Here is a 20,205-nt window from a genome sequence, read left to right on the forward strand (position 1 = left end):
TCAGAAGCAAAGAATACAGAAGAAATTTATTGAAAGCACAAGTACAGACTGGCCAATAACTGCTTTCTACAATCTGAACAGTAAATAATGGAGCTACAGAAAGGTACAAAGGTTGTTATAAAATAGTTTTAATTTCATTTCTTTTTGCATTACAAACATTCTTTGAAAGAGGCAATGGAATTCTGATGTTGTGTATGCTTACCCTCCCCACCCCACCTTCCACAATACTGAACCTGTAATAGCTGTTATCAAAATATACAATACATCTGTTCACCATAAAAAAACTGGGTTTTGCTGCCCCCTCATGTCTTACAACAGGTATAAAAAAATTATAAATATGTACACCCTTTTGTTACTCACATTCTTTACATGCAAACACAGGGATCCAAAGGAAAAACCCCCAATCGCCTGGTCCCGGGGTCACCTCAACTCACTCGCCTGCACTTTGCACACAAGCCAGGGCAACCAAATGGGCACCGGTGGCCACCAAAAGGTCCCAAAGAGCCTCTGCCCGGTGGTTCCTGGGCCACATGTGGATCCTCCCGCAGGGAGCGGGTTCTGCGCTTTGGGAGATGAGCAAATTAACTCTGCCAACAACTCACCCCCCGGCCGCTGGTGCAGGAGCACGAGGCTCTTGGCTAACAGGTTTAGTCAGAGGTGACCAAAGCGGCATCTCCAACGGGACACGGGGGGTCGGTCCCAACCTGGTGTCCCCAGCTCGGGCTCCACACGCTGCTCTGCACAATTCACACCCTCGAGAGCTCAGGGAGCAACTACAACAAGTTAAGACTTTTCAAACGCTCAGTGCCGGGCAAGTCAGGAGCCCCCACAGCGAGCGAGGAAATCGTAACTTGCAACACTAAGACAATTAAAAAACAAACTTTGGTCCACAATTTTTGCAGAAAAACCCTGAAAAAAAGTACAAGATTCTTGTTATTTTTGCATCCGAACAGGTTGCAGGTTAGAGGGAAATGTAAGGCAACATCGGATTACACAAAATAGAAGGCAGAATGGCCCGGGAAAGAGTTGTAAGCCAGAAAAAATAAAGTCATATCATTGGGAAAAAACCGATCTGTCGCATTCTACTTTTATTAAATTCCCTTCCTATAACTTAAAAGATCTGGGCTTATAGGTTAAAGGGTGAAAACTTGAGCCTGGGTCCTTTTAAATTCACAAGCTATCGGAGCTTGTTACCTCAAACGCTTTGCTGAACGTGTCGTATCGGTTTCGTTACATTACTCATCCTCAGTCATGACCTCAGCCTGACAACTAAATTCCTGCCCTACAGTTTCAATTACAAAACAAAAAAGTACAGTATACAAGGATAATACCACAAAAGGAGTAAATTTAGATTACGTTTATACCATCTTATCATTCTATAAAAAGGTACTTAAACTATTTCTTTTGCATATAAAGAGATTAGAATATTTGGTCAACTGGAAATATTGCTAGGCACAGATGACAGCAACAGCATCAAAAGTATAATACAAGAATTAAAAATGAAAAGCTCAAATGCTGAAGACATGCTATAAGAATGACGGCAGAGCTACATTGGTCTGGTTAATCTCAAATCAGGGGCGTGAAGGTGACTCACGTGAACACCTTTCTAAACACGGGATACCCAATAATTCTTCAAATCCTAGCCAGGTATTTAGATATATATATATACACACACACAATTTTGACAAACTGAATGATTCGTCCTCACGAGTGTCCACCAGTGGTTAATTCTGCATCATGATCGAACTGCCGGGATGTGTTTGGTCTGGGGAACGCTCCCTGCCCGGCGCCGCGAGTCGGGCAAACCCCGCTCGTGGCTTCGCGGGTGGCGATGAACCACGAGCAGGGTGGAAGCGGCACCAAGACAGATCGAGACGTTTCTTGCGGCTGCCGCAAGACTGAAAAGCCCAATATTTTCTTTATCCACTTTGCCAGCTCCACTCGGCCTCCCCCGCGGGGGCCGGGCCCGGGGGCGCCGCTCACCCCTTCCCTCGGCTCCCCCAGCGCTCCCTACGCTTCCCATGTTTCCCCAAAGAAGGAAAAGGTTTAAGGCACAGGACAGCAGATGCACGGGTCGGGCAGGATCAACGCGACTGATTTGTTTGTGCTGGATTGAGTTTGGAGCTCCTACACACCATGAATTTCGCAAAATCCTGACTCAAAGGCGCTAAAGTGAATTTACACAGTGGTTTTAGGTCTTTCAAGGCATGGATGGGTAAAGAAAATCAAAAAGGCATCAAAGTGAAACCTGATAAACTTGTTAGGATCTGCTTTTGGGGGAGAAGGAGCAGGAGGGGAGGGGAATTTCCCAGAGCAGGTTCCAAAGTGTAAACTTGAGCTTGTGATTTTTTATTGGAACAGTCAAGATTGTTACCCATCACCGCAAGGTTAGCAATATCAATTAGATTTAATTTTTTTTCTTTTTTAAAAACCGGTAAACTGATTTCTCTTTAAAAAAATAAAATCTCTGGTCTCTTAAGGTCACTTCAGCTGCATTTTTAAAGTGGCTTTTTTTCTGGAATGATGGAAGTTGAAACCCTCGTGTTCAGCCTTTTTAAGGTCAAGGCTGAACCCAAGAGGTTTTAAGTCAAGTCCATTTTTGTCTTACGCCTTCCCAAGCTTTAAATGGTGGACTTTGAGAAGGACACACGCAGGTGATGGTTCTCACCCAGGTCATGATTGTGGAGATCGATGAGCGACTGAATGGCCTCTTCCAAGGAGCCCATCTGGATCAGAGCCATTTTACGGTCTTTCCTGGTGAGACAGAGACTCGAGTCACACTCGCTCAACAAGGCCAGCGGAAAATTCAACTGGCAAGAGCTAGACACTTATTTTTTATAAGGAAGAGAATATCTTTATGATAAACATGAATACTGAACTCGTCACTCAGCTGCCTCAGTTTTCATCCTCCACCCACACTCAGTCCTGGCTTACCCTGCAATTCTCAATTCCAGAGTCAAATGATGATCCTGCTCACCCTTCTCTTCACCCAAGTTGTAACACAACCAGCACTAAGTGCTACCACACTGAAAAGCCCATTGTAAGGACAGGATGCAAGAGAAAACACTTACTGGAAGAATTTGAATCCTTTGACCATCCCACCATTGCTTGAAAACAACATCTTAAGGTCTTCTTCAGTTATCGAAGGTCTGAAACAAAGGTTTTCCAGTCAAATGTATATTGACAGACTAAATCTCTAAAACCCAATTCTCATCTTTACAAAATTCTCTACCAGTGGCTCCTTGGGCTGAGACGGTGATGAGAACAGGAGGGTGGGCAAGTTCTCCTCCCGCGAACAGCACAACACTGACTGCGTTTCCCGACACTAAACTCGCCAAAATTCTATCCCCGGCCACACAGGGACTCCCCACGCAGATACTTACGGAATGTTAGACAGATGAAGAGTGGCAGAAGGAGGAAAGATGTTCTGGAAATTTTTGGAGCCCGGTTTCTTAAAGCGATGTAGAGGAGAGTTGCCATAGTCCTTGGTGAGGCCGTGGTCCTCCTGCCCATCGCGGGGAAGCTGCACCGTCTGGTGCTTGGACAGCGTGATACGGATCGGCTTCCCGTGGAGCTTCTGACCATTTAAGTGGCTCATGGCTGCAACAGGGCAAGGCAGCGTGCGCTGTGGTTATTCTATGGTTATTCTGCTCGCCCTTCAGATTTACCTTCCCCAGAGCTGCCCCCAAAGCCACATGTTCAATACAGAGACACGTTCAGGTTTGGGGCCTTTGTTTTTTGAAGCAAGCACTGATATCAAAGCTCTAAACCCTGTTAGGTCTCTTCAGTGCTATCAGTCTGACTCTTTTAAGCTTGCTTACCAAGCTGGGCCTGGTTTCCATCAGCCATCTGAACTAGGGCATTCTCTTTCTTTTTAAATAAAATCTTCACCCTCTGCACATCACCGTAGACTCCTTCAAAAAGGGAGGAAACAAGAACAGTCTTAGGTAAGGGCAAAAACATGCTCTCATTCAACTTAATATTAGCTAATCAATCCAACAGCAAAAACATTCATTCGCAACCAGAACTGATCTCATTCCAACCATCGTTACTTATTCTGCTCTAATTAAGGAACATTCTTATATAGCAGAATAATAATGGAACAATACATTAAAGAAAAGATACTGGGTTTCAGCAAAAAGCAAACAAATCTTACTGCCAGAAGACTGGACAATTTAGCATGCTATCACAATTTAAAACTCTCATCAAAAGACATGCAAAGCAATAAACCATGCATAACCGAATGTAAAATAAAGGCAAACTAAATTAAACAGCAAACTAAGTAAACAATGTAAAAATGAAATTACGCATTCAAAAAAAAAAAAAAAAGGCAAACTGCAAACTGTACATTTTTGAAGTAATCTCAAATAAATGAAAAAACAAGGTAATAAAAAGTGTGAATAATAACATACCGAAAAGAATAAAGAGGCATTGGGGTGTAACTCTCTTTAGAGAACAGCAGAGCAAGGCAGCGGAGGGACAGGGAAGAGGTAAGGAATCGAAGGGGAGAGCGAGGTTGCACAAATCGTCCACAACGAGGAAGGGCAGAGTCCCCGCAGGAAATGGCGAAATTGGTTGATGGATGATGAAGTTTTCAAGATGGTTAATATTGAAGGGCAGGTTGGTTTCCGAAGAGCAGGGTTTGGTTTGGTTTTTTTTTTTTGGTTTATTTTTTTTTTTTTTTTTGGAAGGGGAATGTTTTTATTTTGTGTTTCAAGCAACAACAGGAAGCAGAAGTACCGTGCAGTCAGTTGGCAAAGAAATTCCGGATCAGGGGAAGAACAAAAATTCAGGGATGGGGAGAAAAGAAAAAAGTAGCAAAAAACACAGGTCAGTAAATACATAAGGAAATATGTAGTGTTCCATCAGTCAGATTTATAGAATTCTACATACAATAACTTGTTTACAGAAACAGTTAATAGGTTTTACCTAGTGGAACACAATGATAAAGAAAAAGCATTTTAACTTAAGATATACAAAGAAGTAAGAGACAGTATCGCAACAGTGACTGCTACAGGCTTTAATAATTAAACTGTGATGGTGTTCCCTAAAATTTGACTAAAAGTATTTCTCCAGTTTCTTAGGGGAGAGGACTGGGAGTCAAGCACAGCCGTGTCTGTTCAGGACCAGGAGCGCAGGATCAATCCCACAGCCCGAGCCGTGACACCCAGAGCAGAACCATTTCCACCAGCAGAACATCTGGCTGAGCAGCTGTACCGCTACCAAGCCCTCCGGGCTCTGCCCAAAGCGCTCGCTGTGCAGGAACGCAGGACCCCCAGGTCTGTCAGGACCCCCCAAATGCCACGGGGTCCAGCGATGGCTCCGCACACCCCGGTCTGCACCCACAGCAAAGTCAGTGCAAGCTGGACGTGCAGCCTCCTTAACTCCTCACGGCAAGGAAAAGTGGAACAACCTCAATTGCCGTGTTGATTCAGAAAAAAGCCCCGTACAGCCTCACCGAGCAGTCACTCCGCGCAATACTGTCTCCTCACTAACCGGCTGTGGCACAGGTCAGTTTCTACAACACTGATTACACAGGCAATGGAAAAAGTTTCAGGTCTGTTAGTTCACAGCTTCAGTACAAGTATCAAAGTCTCTCTAGCCCAAAGATAAGCTGGATGGATAGTGAAGAGCTCATCAAAACCACAAGGCATGAAATAACTGCTGTGCACACCTGCCTGTTCAGAGCCAGCGAAACCAGCCCATGAAACACACTCAACAGTATTGCACTGGTCAAGAGTAACAATGCCGGTTCTTAACATTGAGACTTGTTTGACCAGCAAGTCCCAGCACTGAGGCAGAGCCAGCTCCTGAACGGCAGAGGAGCTCCGGGCTGGAAGAAACTCATCCAAACCAAAGCTCTGCCACAGTCCCCGCCGTTATTTCATGCCCTGGAGAAAACAGTAACGACAGATAAAAAGAGTAGTCTGAAATACTGATTCAATTGGTTTGTCTCGTCAAGAGCTAAATATTTTGGTCATTCATCACATCCAGGCTTTCCCTTTGATGCAAAAGAGGTTTTGTGGTTACTCTGACATCACTGGTAAGCTTTATGGCTTTGCATAGTACTAACTTGTGTGCACAGTCCCACCAGTTAAAGTGTTTTTCAGCAGAGACTCATCATACTCTATCGCACACACTAGAGGGATCTACAGTTTCAATCCAACAAAGAGCCAAAAGCTGACTGCAGAGAAATCCAAGATACCCATATCAAATTATTTTATGAAGCTGTCTTTCAAAGACAACTTCCATTCAAATATTACCTGGTTTATTTTTAAAGAAACCCAAATATTTCAACTCACTGAGTGGAACTGAAAATGTAAACTGTGAGCTGTTAAGGGGTTTAGCTAAGGAAAAACTACCAGGCATCTTGGAAAGGGAAATGTGCAAGCACACGGCAGAGGAAACGCTGCACAGGTCCAGAGTCAAGCTGGCGGGGGCCCAGACACTACACGAGGAGCTGAGGTCCAAACAAACCCTCGGTAGTTCTGAATTAATGTATTGAAAACTACAACATGCTCAGGGAAAGACGGGACGGACATGACTATTCTGTGACCCACGGAAGGGCAGGGAGGCCCCGCACCGCGGAGGGAGGGACACGAGCAGGCAGGCAGCATCCTTGGCTTCGGACCAAGGAAGAGCAGGATTTTAATTGGAGAGATGGACTTTCCCATTTCCCTACAGCAACTAGAGTACTGATCTGCTTTGAGGCTTAGAGCTGGCAGAGCAATTGGCATTTGCTTTCCTACTATTGCCGTTTCCTTTAGGATACAGTAGGATTTCACTTTCAATGAGTTTCAGCACAATCTGTATTCAGAAAGTGAAAGCAGAGGTAACAGGAAGGAGAACAAAAGGTAAATGATGACTCCACTAACCTCCGGAATCAGATTGCTAACCAGCAGAACAGAGTTCCCTGCCCCGGCGAGGCCGGGGATGGCGATCCGTCCTGCCGCAGCCGCCGCAGCTGCTGCTGTGGGGATCGCCAAAGGAGCTAGTGCTCCGTGAACATTTGGAACTGTCAGGCCTGGAAATTAGAGAATATTAACCAGTAAAGCAATTAACAGCAGGTACTCTAGCGTGTTTGCTGCACCAGAAGGGAGAGCAGCACACCTTCTATAACATGCATGTAACCATCCGACACATGGTGACCACATCTTCTAAGGGTAACAGGAGCCTCCAATTCTGGTGCTGCAGGAAATGTTCCCATTTCTAAGAGGATTTGCCCTTGCAATGCCTGGTGCTTACAAGGTGCCTCTCAGAACTATCCTGCTGACTACGAGACTTTGCACGTTTCACAAGCAGCGGAATCAGCACAAAGCTGCTGGTGCAGGGCAGGTGTCACAAACAGTGCATTTGTAAGGGGTTTTCCAACCAGTGCATGCCAAACACACTCCAATCCTTAAACATGCATGGAACAACCAGATATCATATGCTACCATCAACTCGTCTCTTCTTGAATGGAGAAACATTACAGTTTTACTTATAGGCGTTTGTAGTTGCACTTCAGAAGCCCTCCAGAGGGAAGAGCTTTAGTGCAAGACAATCGCTAGTCATCAATGGGATGGAATAGCTTCTCCAAGGGGAACAGGACATCACCAAAACATCCCTGTGCTTGTTTGTCATAAGCAAGGAAATTCCATCAGGCTACATGAAAGTCAAGATAGCTGGGTATGCTATTAAAAACAAAGCAGAAATTGTTTAGTCTGGCACGCCAATGAGTGTATTTAGCACCTAAAACCAAAGGCTTTAATCTCAGACACTTGGCTACTTCTGCAAGTAACAAGAACTTGTTATTGGAACATGAGCTGTAAACTTCACAGTGCAAGTAATTAATGTTTAAATACCAGCTTTACTCAAAATATCTGGGAAAGAAATGGACGATTCCTTGCTTTTGACCACATTTACAGCTGTCCAAGAGTTCCCAACTTCTGCAACCACATGAGGAAATTCAAAATACAAAAACATTTCATTTGCCCCAGCTACTTTAAATGCTGCCTTTGCTGTCTCTCCCATCCCACTATTTGTGTTCCTCCTGTCACTGGGATCTTGCCCAGCCAGAGGTGCCACAGCTGCAATCAGGTAACGAAACACTGTTCCCTCCTATGCCTAAAAACCAGCATTTAGAATTTACATGTCTAACCCCAGCAAAAATCATCACTGCTTAGCTTTAGAACATGAAGATGCTTCAGCAACAGAAAACCTATGTAAAAATTCAACTTACGAACTACAGTACCTGCAGCCTGAGGGATTGCAAAGGCAGGAGGAAAGCCAGCTCCCGCATATGGAGCAGAGATTATTCCTGGGGCACCTGGGAAAGATATACACATTATACAAAGACATCCAACAGCAAGAAAACTCCAGACTTAGCTGGAATGCCTTGATCTGTCCTTCAACATAAGCACTTGGTTAAAAGTTAAACCCTAAAACATAAACAGTCATTCAAAAATGCCTCTAATGTAACACTGAACTTCAAGGAATTACAAAAGCCATTCCTCCCCTAACTGCTGCTGTTCGGGTGGTGCTGGGACCACAACACAGCCCAGAGGCTCCTGGAACTGCTTCACCACAGCAGAGTTCTCCAACTCCAGGTTACAACACCCCGAATTATCGCTGAGTCCGCACTGTGGGCACAACAGCAGATGGCACCAGCAGCACAGGCAGCGGGAGAACCCGGAGCCGGAGGAGTTTTCAGAGCAGGATGTGCACCCACATGTTCCACAAGTCTGATTTGGTGGTTCCCAAATTTTCCTCGTTAGCCCCACTGCTTTCCAAATTTGGGATGACCAATACACTAGGATTACGTGCCCACCCCCCCGCAGCTGACACATGTATCGGTTACATTTGTCCTGCTCCCACACCAGGAATTCTCACCAAAAGCAGCTGCCATGGCTGGATCGAGAGCGGGCTGGTTATCCCCAGAAGGCAGGTCTGGCCGTGTATAATCTCTGCTCTTATCATTATTGTATTTTACATTGAGACTTGTGAGCTTTGAGAATTCTATGCGCAGCGTACAACAGGCGTTGTAGATATTCTGTCCATCTAAAGACTGCAAGGAAACAAACCATTCTTCATCCAAGGTGCATTCATACTAAAATCACAACAAATCTGAGGAGGTGGTGTTGCATTCCTGCCGGGTATCTTGCTGTGCAGAGGAAGCACCGCTTCATGTCGCCCCCTTTAGTACCCACCCAAATCGGCCATACTGAAGACTGACACGCGTGAGCTGCCAGCGGGGCACTGCTCACAAAAACTTGCAACCAAAGACTCCAAAATGCACCTTTCTAACATCAACCCCAGCCCAAGAGTTAATGTAACTCAGGTGTTGAGCCCTGCAATCACACTACTCACCAGTTTGGCATGCTGAGCACTCACTGGGTCAGCATATTGTAACAGGGCCTGAAATTGGTTGTTCTTCGTGAATGTAATGATTTTCAAGACTGTACCAAATTTGGAAAAAATCTGCAAGACAAGATTTGCGAATCTTGTTACGTCATTTCCAGTAAGTTCATTTCATACTGATCTCGGAAACAACAGAAGCTACCCTTTCACCTTGTTGCCTCTCCAACTTATACATCCAAGGTTTTGAAGTGTGTTGTGGGCATTGTTTAACCTGCATCACACTAGAAAAACATCCGGGCGACTGAACTGCCCCCCTTAATAATTAAAGCCTCTGTTTGTTATGCGTTCTTAGACAGGAAGATTCACATAAACCTTCAGCAACTGGAACTCTTCCAAGAATTTCAGGGATTCTTAACTGCAGTCAAGCTCACATTTTAAACACGAAGATGAGATTAAGTGAGCGCAGCAGACAGCAGCAACTTTCCAAACAGGCTGCTGCCTAAATGACTCCTGGACTCCAGATTTGTTTCCCCTTACCCTCAGACAAGGACATAGAACAGCTACTGCTGCTAAACCCTAAACAGAACCTGAAGAGCTGTCTTGAAAACTTAAACATTTGTCCCTTGCACTGTACCAGACCATAATCCAATTAAAATGGACCAGCAATCAAACCTCTGGAAACTAAAGTCTGGCCAGACTGGGACCAAAAATAGAAGAGTGTATAGGTGTCCGAGCTTCCAGAAAATAGAAATTTGACAGAATTCTTCAAGAAGTTGTGGTGATATGTTTTACCTGATGCAGAACATCCAGAGTGACAGGATAGAAGAGATTCTCCACGATGATCCTGAGGACGGGGCTCTGGCCAGCCATGGCCATCCCGGCATCCACGGCCGCGGGGGAAGCCAACAGCGCCAGGTTCCCGGACTGCACGGAATTCACGGCCTGCAGAGCCGCCTGGGCCCGCTGCAGAACCAGACATGCTGTTAGAGTGACACCTCTGCTTGCAAAAATACCCACTGAGCTTTTCTTGAGCTTCCTATCTGCAAACTGCGCTAGCAGAACTCAGCAGTTACCAAAACAACAGAAAGCAACTTACGGTTCCTAAGGCTGGGGATGCAATGACTTTAGCACATTTAAACGTGGACAATGCAGACCACCCCAATCAGTAAGCGCAATGCAAAAATATAAACTAAACAAAGTGCTTATGGTACTGCTAGAACCTTGCTCAGCATCTGAGGCAGCAAAATTATTCCATTATTTAGAAAAAAGGCAAAACTAGGCTGTCGGTAACTGTTGGTAAGCTAGAAGGTAATATGCTCTGCTTAGCACTCATAGTTACACCAAATCTCCACCAGCACAGATCAGAGGAGCAGAAGAGACCCATCTGTCCCTCCCACCGGCAGGACAACGGAAAGAACACAAACTAACGGCTTGGTTTGCAGAGCTGTCTGTCTTCAGCTCCTTGTGGTTGGAGAACTGAATGTAGATGGGCTGGCTCCGGAGGACGGGAGTGACTGTGGTGTAGTAGTTGACCATGGTGTTGGACGCCTCCTCTGTGTTCATCTCTATGAACGCCTGCACAAAGGCAAAGCCAACACGGACATTCTCAAAGCAGCTCACGCCAAGAGACAGCAGTAACACTCAGTAACACTCCACAACAGCACAACACAACCCACAGCTTCGGGAGGAACTTCCGGTTCAACTGCATATGATTTTCACAACTGCATTTACATGCAAGTTTTTGTACATGGAATTTTTCAAGAACCAACTGTGTGTAGAACAAATGAGGATCTTTGCTGTGCAGACTGACTTAATGTATGTGATGTTTCAGCCTCACCCTGAGACCTCCACACTACAGAGATTTAGGAAAGGGGCAGTGACAGAAGCCTCTGCAACAACTCAGGAATCCAGCAGGAATCCAGAGTCCTTGCACTTATCCTATTGAGCAACCTCCCACTCGCTGTTCCATACCTTTATGGTTTTCTCTACTTCAAAACAAAAACATCAGGGACTGTAGCAAGTCATTACATCAAGTACTTACATATAATCACACCACGCAATATATCAGAGGCACATTTCCATAATTAAGATTACAGACATAGTATTTTAAGCAATGATTAAAGTTGGCTTGCTTTTTTTACTCCTTAATTTGTAAGACAATTTTAGTTACCAAATTAACGCACATCACCTGCATTACCCAAGAGTGTTCCAGCTTTACGCAGCTCATTTATGGGATCTGTAAAGGTGTCCTTAACATGCAAAGTTACACTGGTGGTTACTCAACTGTCACACCGGCTTGAGTGAGAAAAGCCAACTCATGTCACTGCTGTCCAAATAATTTACCTGGTCTGTAATTTAAAAATCAAGCATAGTGCTAATTATAAGCGACAACCTATAATTATGGACTTAGTTCCTTGTAAGTCTGAAAATAGCATTTTCTACAGCTCATGGGATAATCATGGAAAAGTAAAATAATAGTACATAGAAGTTATTGACTCCTAACACACAACAGTTGTTTAAACAACTTGGATCTGGTTTACTGATGACAAACTCATCGAGTCTTTGACACAAACCCTGCTTTCAATTACGGAGACAATACCTGGTTTTTGCCTTTCAGCATGAGAAGGTTGGTGACCTTGCCAAAGGGTAAGCCCAAAGAAATGACTTCGGCCTCCGTGACATCACTGGGGAGTTTGCGGATGTGGATCACTCGGGATGGGACCCCAGCACTTCTACTATCGCCTTTGAATTTTTTGCTCTCGTTTCCATTAGCTGTAAAAGGCAAGAGTTACTGCTCATTAGAGTGGGTTTGAAAGAATAAGCACCCACTGCCAACTTTTGAAACACAGTTTCTGCTCCCCATCCAGCTATTACTCTATTACAGAGAAATTCCATAATCTAATTTCACTGGAGTCTGAAGTGCATGTTTCACACTGTTGTTGTTTCCAATGACACGACGCAGGTGACACTGCTGTGGTCCAAGCCACTATTCTAGATTGCTGCTTTATTCCTCTGCACTTTGACTGGGATTCTTGGCATTCTGGGACATCTTATAGAAAGTGATAGTAAAGCGAATCCAAACCAAAAAGCAATTTTAGCTTAGCTGGATTACACACATAACAATTACACACAAACCTGTGTGTTCTAATTCTGTGAAAGCATTTTAGCAACTGCCCTGTAATGATTTTATTCGTTCTACTAACCTTGTACGAGTACAGGACAGAAATTTATTATTATTCATCACTGTCCTACAAGAGGCTTAATAAGTACTAAAAATTAAGGCTAAGTAGGGGAAAAAAACAAACCAAAACCAGACCTCCTCACAGTACTTATCAATTGCTATTCTATTTTGTAGGCAATATTACCTGCAGAAGAAGAGTTGCTGCTCATGATAAAGGGTCCGTTAGTAACACAAGCAGAGAAAAGCTCGTCAGGTCCCCGCTGGAAAAGAAAAGACGAAAGGTAAACTGACAGCATTTTCACTCAATTCTATTCAGGTACTCCTAAAGTAGAACAACCGAGATGAAGGTGTAGAGAAACTGAACAGTAAGTGAAAATATACTGACAGCGGGCAGTGAACCTCACCCCCACCATAAATTAAATATCAGTAAGATCCAATTTAATAATTGAGTAGCACTATCCAATATCTCCTTTCGGGTAAGCATTAGGAGTCGTAGGAGATTAAGCGCTGCTGAACTGTCTGAAGCCACTAAACGCCTTGTTGTGCGCCGATATTCGCATTTTCCTGCTGTATTTAACAGAAGATTTCTGACTACTCGTATCCGACAAGGTTTTCATGCTTTCAGGTGAAGCTGGAACGATGCCGTAGCAGACACGGAGCAGCCCGGCAACCCACACCGTCACTACACCGCTCCATCCCCTGCAAACACAGCCCAGATCTATGGAGCAGATCACTGCACCCAATGGAGGCGTTTCAATTACTCCACGATTCCCTGTAAAGTCACCAGAATTACCTCCATTGACCAAGACGGGTCTAACTCTAATAGCATCTGTCATCTCTCCTACTTAAGCAAAAGCAAACAAGACTACAAATGACTTCTTAGCACAATCTATGCTTATATACACAACACAGCTTAAAATCAGTACAGCTTCATTTCTACCAAGTTCCACAGAAGACTTAAAAAATCTCATTGTAAACTGTCAGCAAACACAGTAATAAAAATCTGACATACAAAAGCATTTTCTCCTATTTTTCTACATGACTCTTACACAGAAACACCACACTACAAGGCTTCATCGGCAGAGAGCAGAGCAGAGCTGGTCCATGCCTGGGATGGGCACGTCCCCTGCTCTGGTGACACCCCAACCGCTGCCACCGTGCCCCACATCCGGTGGCACCTGTGGTGACAGCGCCTGCGCGACAACAGCAGCTCCGCTCCCTCCCGTGAGCAGAAGTAGGTCACAGTGAGCCCCAGAACGCTCAATTACAGACGCAGGGCTTGTTTTCTTTCTTTCTTTCCCCCTCAAATCTTGAATTTCTTGTTTGACTACTCACTGCTAGCTCTTCAAAGACAGGCTCAAGGACTTTGATGTCCTGAATAGGAGAAATGAGGGCAGGTTCCAAACCCGGTTTGTGCGCTGCTGGTCACCTGTGAGCCCCAAGTGGGTTTCACAGCGGCCGGGGCACCCGCGAGGTCTCATGTCTAACAGGGACCAGGAACAGGCCTTTTAACAGCTCTTCTAATTAGCACTTCGATTCCTGAGTACAGCAAGACACAAGCTAGTCTAGGAAGCTGTCAGACTGTGATCCCATCCTTTTGATGACTCAAATTAATGCATCATTCCAAGGCAAAAAAATATAATCCCCCAAGTTTACTGTACAAAGACTCTTGTGGCAGCACGGCTGCAAACCAGAGCCCTGCCAGCACAGACCAGCGCTGATCAGCCCTCGCGGCAGGACCTAATGGGCCTGGAACTTATTAAAACAATGTTCTTAAATACCAGCTTGTAAATTCCTAGACATGCAGAACTCCAGTACGAACCAGTGCGTCTGTGCATACTGGTCCATCATGGAAACGCCGGGAGAACAAGCCACATATTTGGCTCTCATAGAGGCAACACCAGGAAACTATAAACTGGAAAAACAAACATTTATACTATTATGGAAAGAATTTAAATTCCCTGAATTTAACTTTCCTAATGGCCCGATTAAAATAAACATTTTCTCACATATTTGAAAATGTACTTGCGGGGTGCTTTGACCAGGAATGCTCATTGCTGCTGGTTTCCACATGTCGACTTTTTTTAAACAAAAGACCAATTTCCAACCCACTCTCTTCTTATCTTGGAGATGACCAGCCCAGGAGGCAGAGGGGGAGGATGCTCACATCAAAAGCAGCAGCAATGTGTCAGCTCCCCAGCTGGAAGTACACGCAAAACAGGGGAGACTACAGCAGTTGGAAAACTACAATTATTCCAAGGTCTTTTTTTCTACGTGAGGAAGTTTACAGGCAGTAAATACATAGTATTGTGCAGTTATACAAAAATGATTCCCCACAGACTCCCTTTGAAAGGCTGGCTTTGAAGTGCAAAGCTGGGAGGAGCGCACCCGTTGTACTGTACCCACAGCCCCCACCGGAATTCCACCAGCACAAGGAAGTTGCATCAACTTCAGCTTTTTTGGTTCCTGCTCCGTCGCTGCTCTCCGATCACCGCAGAAACCTCTGCGCTTTCGGCATGACCCGAGGCAAACAGACCGAGAGCCCGTGAACCTGCCCTGGGTGCTGGGGCCTCCACCCATCACCACCCTCACCCAGCGATCCCCATCATCTCCTGCCAGTCTCCAATGTCTGCTCTTCCTGTAGCTTACAAGCTACGAATAAGCTTTAAATCCATGTTATAAATTAAAATGCACCATACCAAGTATCCTCATTCAGTAGAGCCAGAGGAACCAAAGCAAGCCCAGCTGGTTTAAAATGCTTAGAAGAGCTTCTCACCAACAACGCATCCATTAGGTATTTTGATTTCTAGCCAAAAATCCAATAAAAAGCTTTTGATTCTGCAGGACTGCAAGCCCAGGGGCGGGAGGAGGTGAGCAAACAGCGCTGCGGTGCTCGGCTGCTCACCAGTGCCAACCCAACACCACTTCTCTACCTGTTTATTCCCCACCTCCCCAGTCACAGCTGTGCAGCAATTCCTTCCACACGCAGCTCTGCGGATGCTGGAGTTCACAGTCCTGCTCACAACAATCACCAATTCACGCTGACGTTCCTGCTCAGGTACCGCCGCTGCCGCAGGTACAGCTGCCCGCAGCGTCTCCATGGCAGCAGCTCCTTTGTCTGACAGCAACAAAAGCTCTATTGCTCAAGCTGCGTTAATTTAATAGAACACCTGTGCTCCGTGTAGTCTGGCTACCGCTGCTGCTTTAGTTCCCTTTGCTGAATTGGAAAAAGGAAGTCGCAAGGTGGAATTCTGATACTACTACTTTTTCCAATTTCTTTTCAGCCACCCCCAAACTCTTCTTTTTGCTTTAAAGTTTGAACAAGTAAATTAGAATTTTTAATTGACCAAGGCTTAAAGAAACTACTAATTCATACAAAAACTATAAATGGTCTCATTTTCACTAGGATTTTACCTGAAATTTACCACAGTTTGGAACGAAGGCAGAGTGTCTCAGTTGCTCCCAGCACACCTCAAAGCACGACAGAAATTCTCTCTATAACCCTTTATCTACTTAAGATCCCATCACTTATTTTAAATCAATTACAATAAATCAAGTGCTTTCTGCCAGCGCAAAAGGCTAGAAACAAATACAAACCAAGTGACCAGAACAATCTGAATTTCAAGGGAAGTGGTACTACAGGGTAACAATCAACTTCCTGAATGCAACAAGTGTCACATGCAGAAAGCAGAACCAGAGCAATGGCAAAGGGACCGGGCACATGGGTGGGGGGACACAAGCCCAGACCCACAGAAAACCCTTCCCTGGCGCACTGAGAAACCCCCAGAGCAGCATCACTCTCTGCAGCGTTTGTACAAAGATCCATAGAGCCAGTGAAGACGCCCGTATGATTTTCCACACAAGATGACACACAGATCACCGGGAAGCTCACACAAACCCTTCGCTCTGATAAAAGAAGCAAAACGATTTATTTGAGCACAGATACAACTGCAGTCTGCTTCAAGGGCTCTGAATCAAGTCGGTCCTGGGGGAATGCAAGAATGAACTTTGATATTCACAGCTCAAATCACTTTGCAAAAAATATCAAGAGAAATCCAGTCTGGTGACATCATCATTCACACTTGTGTTGCATTCTGGCGTTTTTTGCTGGGAGATTCAAGAGCTAGGAGGGGAACTAAATATAAAGCGCTAAGAAGAAGGTCACCAGTTCTTGTCTTCCACAGAAGACTCACTTCCAACAAGGTCCACTGATGTCACCCCACGCGCCTCCTTCCTTCTCTCCTGCCTCACACATTTTAGTCATCTAAAGGTAGAGCAGCATGAAAAGAAATCCTGATTGGGGTCACACGCAAAGCGTGAGTCAACCTTTTGCGAAAACACCTTTGAAGAACACACAGTACAACTGCCTCCTCCTCCTTCAGTCCTGGTAAAGTCAAAAAGTTAATTAAGATCAACACAAAATAACTCCAAGATCCCACAGCCTCTGCTGTCCCACCGTCCGCAGCTCGGCATCGCTCACTGTGCCCTGTTCGAGACACAATATACAATCCAATCACAACCAGCAGCAAAAGATATGGGGCAGAAATCATAGGTGGTACTATTTCTATACTATAGAGAGATTTTTGAGTTCTTAAAAGACACTAGAAACTTAAACATTCCATTAAAGCAGCTGCTCCCCCAGCCCGACAAGGATTTAGCAATGAGACGCATTAGAGCCGGATCCTCAGCCCCTCACCCCACCCACCCCTCCCGGACTTTCTTTCTCAGTCTTTGCTACTATGGAGACACCGTGTGAAACAAACCTGCCCTTGGAGCAAATCAAAGGTGTGGCCACTCTAAATAGCCCTGAATTCCTCAAGTCAAGGCTCAGCAATGCAGTCATTCTGGCTCTGCAGGGCAGCACACACCCAGGCCTTGGGATCTGCTGCTCCCAAGTTGAAACTTAACTCCCGTCTGCCTTGAGTCTTCTAAATCATTAGAGTGGAGCAGAAAGGTCCTTGGTAAAGCTTAATACAAACACTGGCAGGAAGAAATATTGCTGGATGTGCCACTTTGGGGAAATGGAACCCGTGAAAGAACATTTTGTGACCAAAGCTGTAAAAGGGCAATTTGAACACGACGCAGGTTCAGAAGGAACTCTGCGCTAATTCAATCTCACCTAAATGGCAGTTGTGTAATAACTACAATCTGCTTGGGCAAACACCAAGTGATCATTACACCGGGATTACCAAAACACGCTTGCTGAACTAAGCACAGCGTTCAGCAAGTTCTCCTGTGAAGCCGGAAAGGCAGCCACACCAGAACCACACCAAATTTGAAACTAAATCACACTTCCCCTTCTTGCTAGTGTGATGCGACAACAACCACAGCACCACGACATCCGCATGTTCTAGTTTGATGACACATTGAACACGGTAGCAACCAACAGCTTAAATTTCTGCTAATACAGACTTAAACAGTTTTTGTAACCCAAGCAGAGGGGTTCCCGACTGCCCTGTGAAGGACAGCTGTCTCCAAGCCGCAGACACGGGTGCACACGAGCTGTGCGGCACTAAGGTGGACGGGATGGAGCCGTTTCCCCAGGACATGCATGTCCGTGGCTCCACAGCTCGCGCGTGTGACGGCGGCCACAAGAGCCGGCTTGTTGCAGCCTCTGGCTGAAGCCATGGGAGGGACTGGAATTTCCTCACAACATTCTTGGCCTTCTGCCTGAAGCCGTAATTACTGTTCCCATGGCAAAGATCCTGGCTTGATCACAAATCACTTTATGCAGTCAGCCTGTATCACACTCCGGCAAACCCCGTTTTAAAAATTAACTTCTCAAATGCCACACAAGTGTACCTTCTGGTTCTGGAAGCATCATCTTTCAGAAAGAACTCAAGCAAGAAACTACAAGATTATTCAGCACCTAAACCAAGACCTTTTCAATCACTGAAATGCAGCTTCACTTAAAGAGTAATGATGTACCGTAGCTTGTACTCTTTCTAGCAAGTCAGCCCTGCTCAGAGACCATTAAAGCCTAAAGAGATAGTGATATCTGGGCAAATTAGAGAAAGGGAAATGAGATACAGAGGGTCATCTTGACCAAATTAGTCCAAAGAGGCAACTGCAGGGGCCAGTGCCAGCACCTTCGAGTCCATCTCAAGGCCATACTTCCTTGCTTTGCAGACAGTGATGAAATTATGGGAAGAAATAAGTCTGAAATGACGTGTTTCTAATGTGCAGGATGTTCCAGAAGGCCGTGCATCAAGAGCCCCATACCAGAGCTGCAACGAGCCTCTTGAACGAATTCACACCCCTCGAACCGAAGAGCTTGTGGACCAGGTTGAATGGCAAGGCCAGGAATGGGGACTGCAATTACCATCCTGATTAAAAACATGACCATCAGGCAGTGCAGTTCTCCAGGAGTAAGCCATCAGAATACCTGGGGGCTACATCAATATAAGAGAGACCTCAAGATGAGAACTCTCCAACTTCGAAACACACCAGTCACAGTAACAGAACATTGAAAAGGTGTCCCAGTAACAAACCGCAGCAAGGCCTGACAGCTTTTGGGGACTGTAATCTTCTACTGCCTTAAACCTGACGAGTACCATCCCTTCCTTCTTGGTACATCCATGGTAGAAGTGAGTAAGTTGACACCTCAGAGGATGCAGGCGCAAGAGAAGCCTTCGCTTTGCTCCCAGCTGTGCCTGAAGAGGATTCTAATTCACGTAAGCAAATCCACAGCATGTGTAACATGTTACACCAGAACATTAAAGAACGTACATGATCTAAACTGCCACATTCAATGACTTATTTAAACATAATTAGATAATATGGCTATGGCAAAAACAATTTGAAAACTTACCTTTATCAAGATGATTCAACTTTGCTTTTTGTTTCTGCCACTCTTTAAATTTTGATTTGACTTTCTCAAAACCTGCCTCACCTGACTTGAGAAGAACCCTCAGTTTTGGTGCTTCTGCCTCACACCCCCCATCCCACCATCCAGCTCCACAATCCTGGTGACAGGTCTGTCCCATGCCGGGAGCCAAGGCACTCGCTGAGATTTCTCCCATTTTAAGCATCACCAGGGACCAAAATTGTCCCCGGATGAGCGATGAGGCGTGTGATACCACAGCCTAGAGCTTTCCAAGATTCACTGACAGGACTACAATTGCAGTTTCAGGAGCTTCCTGGTAAAGTTTAGTTATGTAAAACCACTTCATAATGATGCAGAAACCTAAAGCTGCAAATGACACACTGTCAAAACCAACTGAGGGGACTTTAACCTAGATTAATCAGTTTATCAGAAGAGATGCTGTATCAAACTGCTCTACAGCTGTCAAGGGATGACTTAGTCACCCTTTTATAATGGCTATGAACAATTAACCAACCTCACTGTCCAGGTTTGAGCCTTTCCTCCTCCTCTGATGGCAAACTCAACTTGCAGCAGACAGTGTTCACAGCCAGAACCAGACACAATCGTGGCACTACCATTAATTCCAATTTCAGATTCTCATTGGAGGAAACGTTAGAATAACCTTTATCCCACGGCTATTATAGAGCCCCTTCATGCGTTTAATGCTTCTCAGAAACCCTAAAGCACTAACAAACACACCCAGGCTGAAGAGCAGTCACATCTGATTTTGTACTTGCAATGCAAACCCTGCTTGTTGTCCAGGAGCAGACGGAGGCCTAACAGAGCTCACACTACACAAGCTCAGCTCTACTTCAAATCA

At 45.1% G+C, this 20,205-nt stretch overlaps 1 protein-coding gene across 9 annotated transcripts in view; it reads right to left on the minus strand.

The window, feature by feature from the left end:
* Nucleotides 1–20,205, minus strand: part of PTBP1 (polypyrimidine tract binding protein 1) — a 24,720-nt gene continuing 4,515 nt past the window's right edge. For 4 of the 9 annotated variants that reach the window (XM_065042113.1, XM_065042117.1, XM_065042111.1 and 1 more), the window contains 13 exons: nucleotides 12,705–12,780; nucleotides 11,939–12,111; nucleotides 10,768–10,914; nucleotides 10,132–10,302; nucleotides 9,349–9,459; nucleotides 8,872–9,046; nucleotides 8,234–8,308; nucleotides 6,876–7,024; nucleotides 4,413–4,446; nucleotides 3,822–3,914; nucleotides 3,384–3,600; nucleotides 3,072–3,149; nucleotides 1–2,754 (listed from right to left, as the gene is read on the minus strand). In XM_065042113.1, coding sequence (XP_064898185.1) covers nucleotides 2,622–2,754; nucleotides 3,072–3,149; nucleotides 3,384–3,600; nucleotides 3,822–3,914; nucleotides 4,413–4,446; nucleotides 6,876–7,024; nucleotides 8,234–8,308; nucleotides 8,872–9,046; nucleotides 9,349–9,459; nucleotides 10,132–10,302; nucleotides 10,768–10,914; nucleotides 11,939–12,111; nucleotides 12,705–12,780 — 1,632 coding nt within the window. In that variant the 3' untranslated portion in view covers nucleotides 1–2,621. Of the gene's footprint in view, nucleotides 2,755–3,071; nucleotides 3,150–3,383; nucleotides 3,601–3,821; nucleotides 3,915–4,412; nucleotides 4,447–6,875; nucleotides 7,025–8,221; nucleotides 8,309–8,871; nucleotides 9,047–9,348; nucleotides 9,460–10,131; nucleotides 10,303–10,767; nucleotides 10,915–11,938; nucleotides 12,112–12,704; nucleotides 12,781–13,569; nucleotides 13,623–20,205 lie in introns of those variants that run through there. The other 5 variants (XM_065042112.1, XM_065042114.1, XM_065042115.1 and 2 more) reach the window with 2 other exon arrangements.

This window comes from Columba livia, chromosome 27, assembly GCF_036013475.1.
Source record: "Columba livia isolate bColLiv1 breed racing homer chromosome 27, bColLiv1.pat.W.v2, whole genome shotgun sequence".
NCBI classification, from domain to species: domain Eukaryota; kingdom Metazoa; phylum Chordata; class Aves; order Columbiformes; family Columbidae; genus Columba; species Columba livia.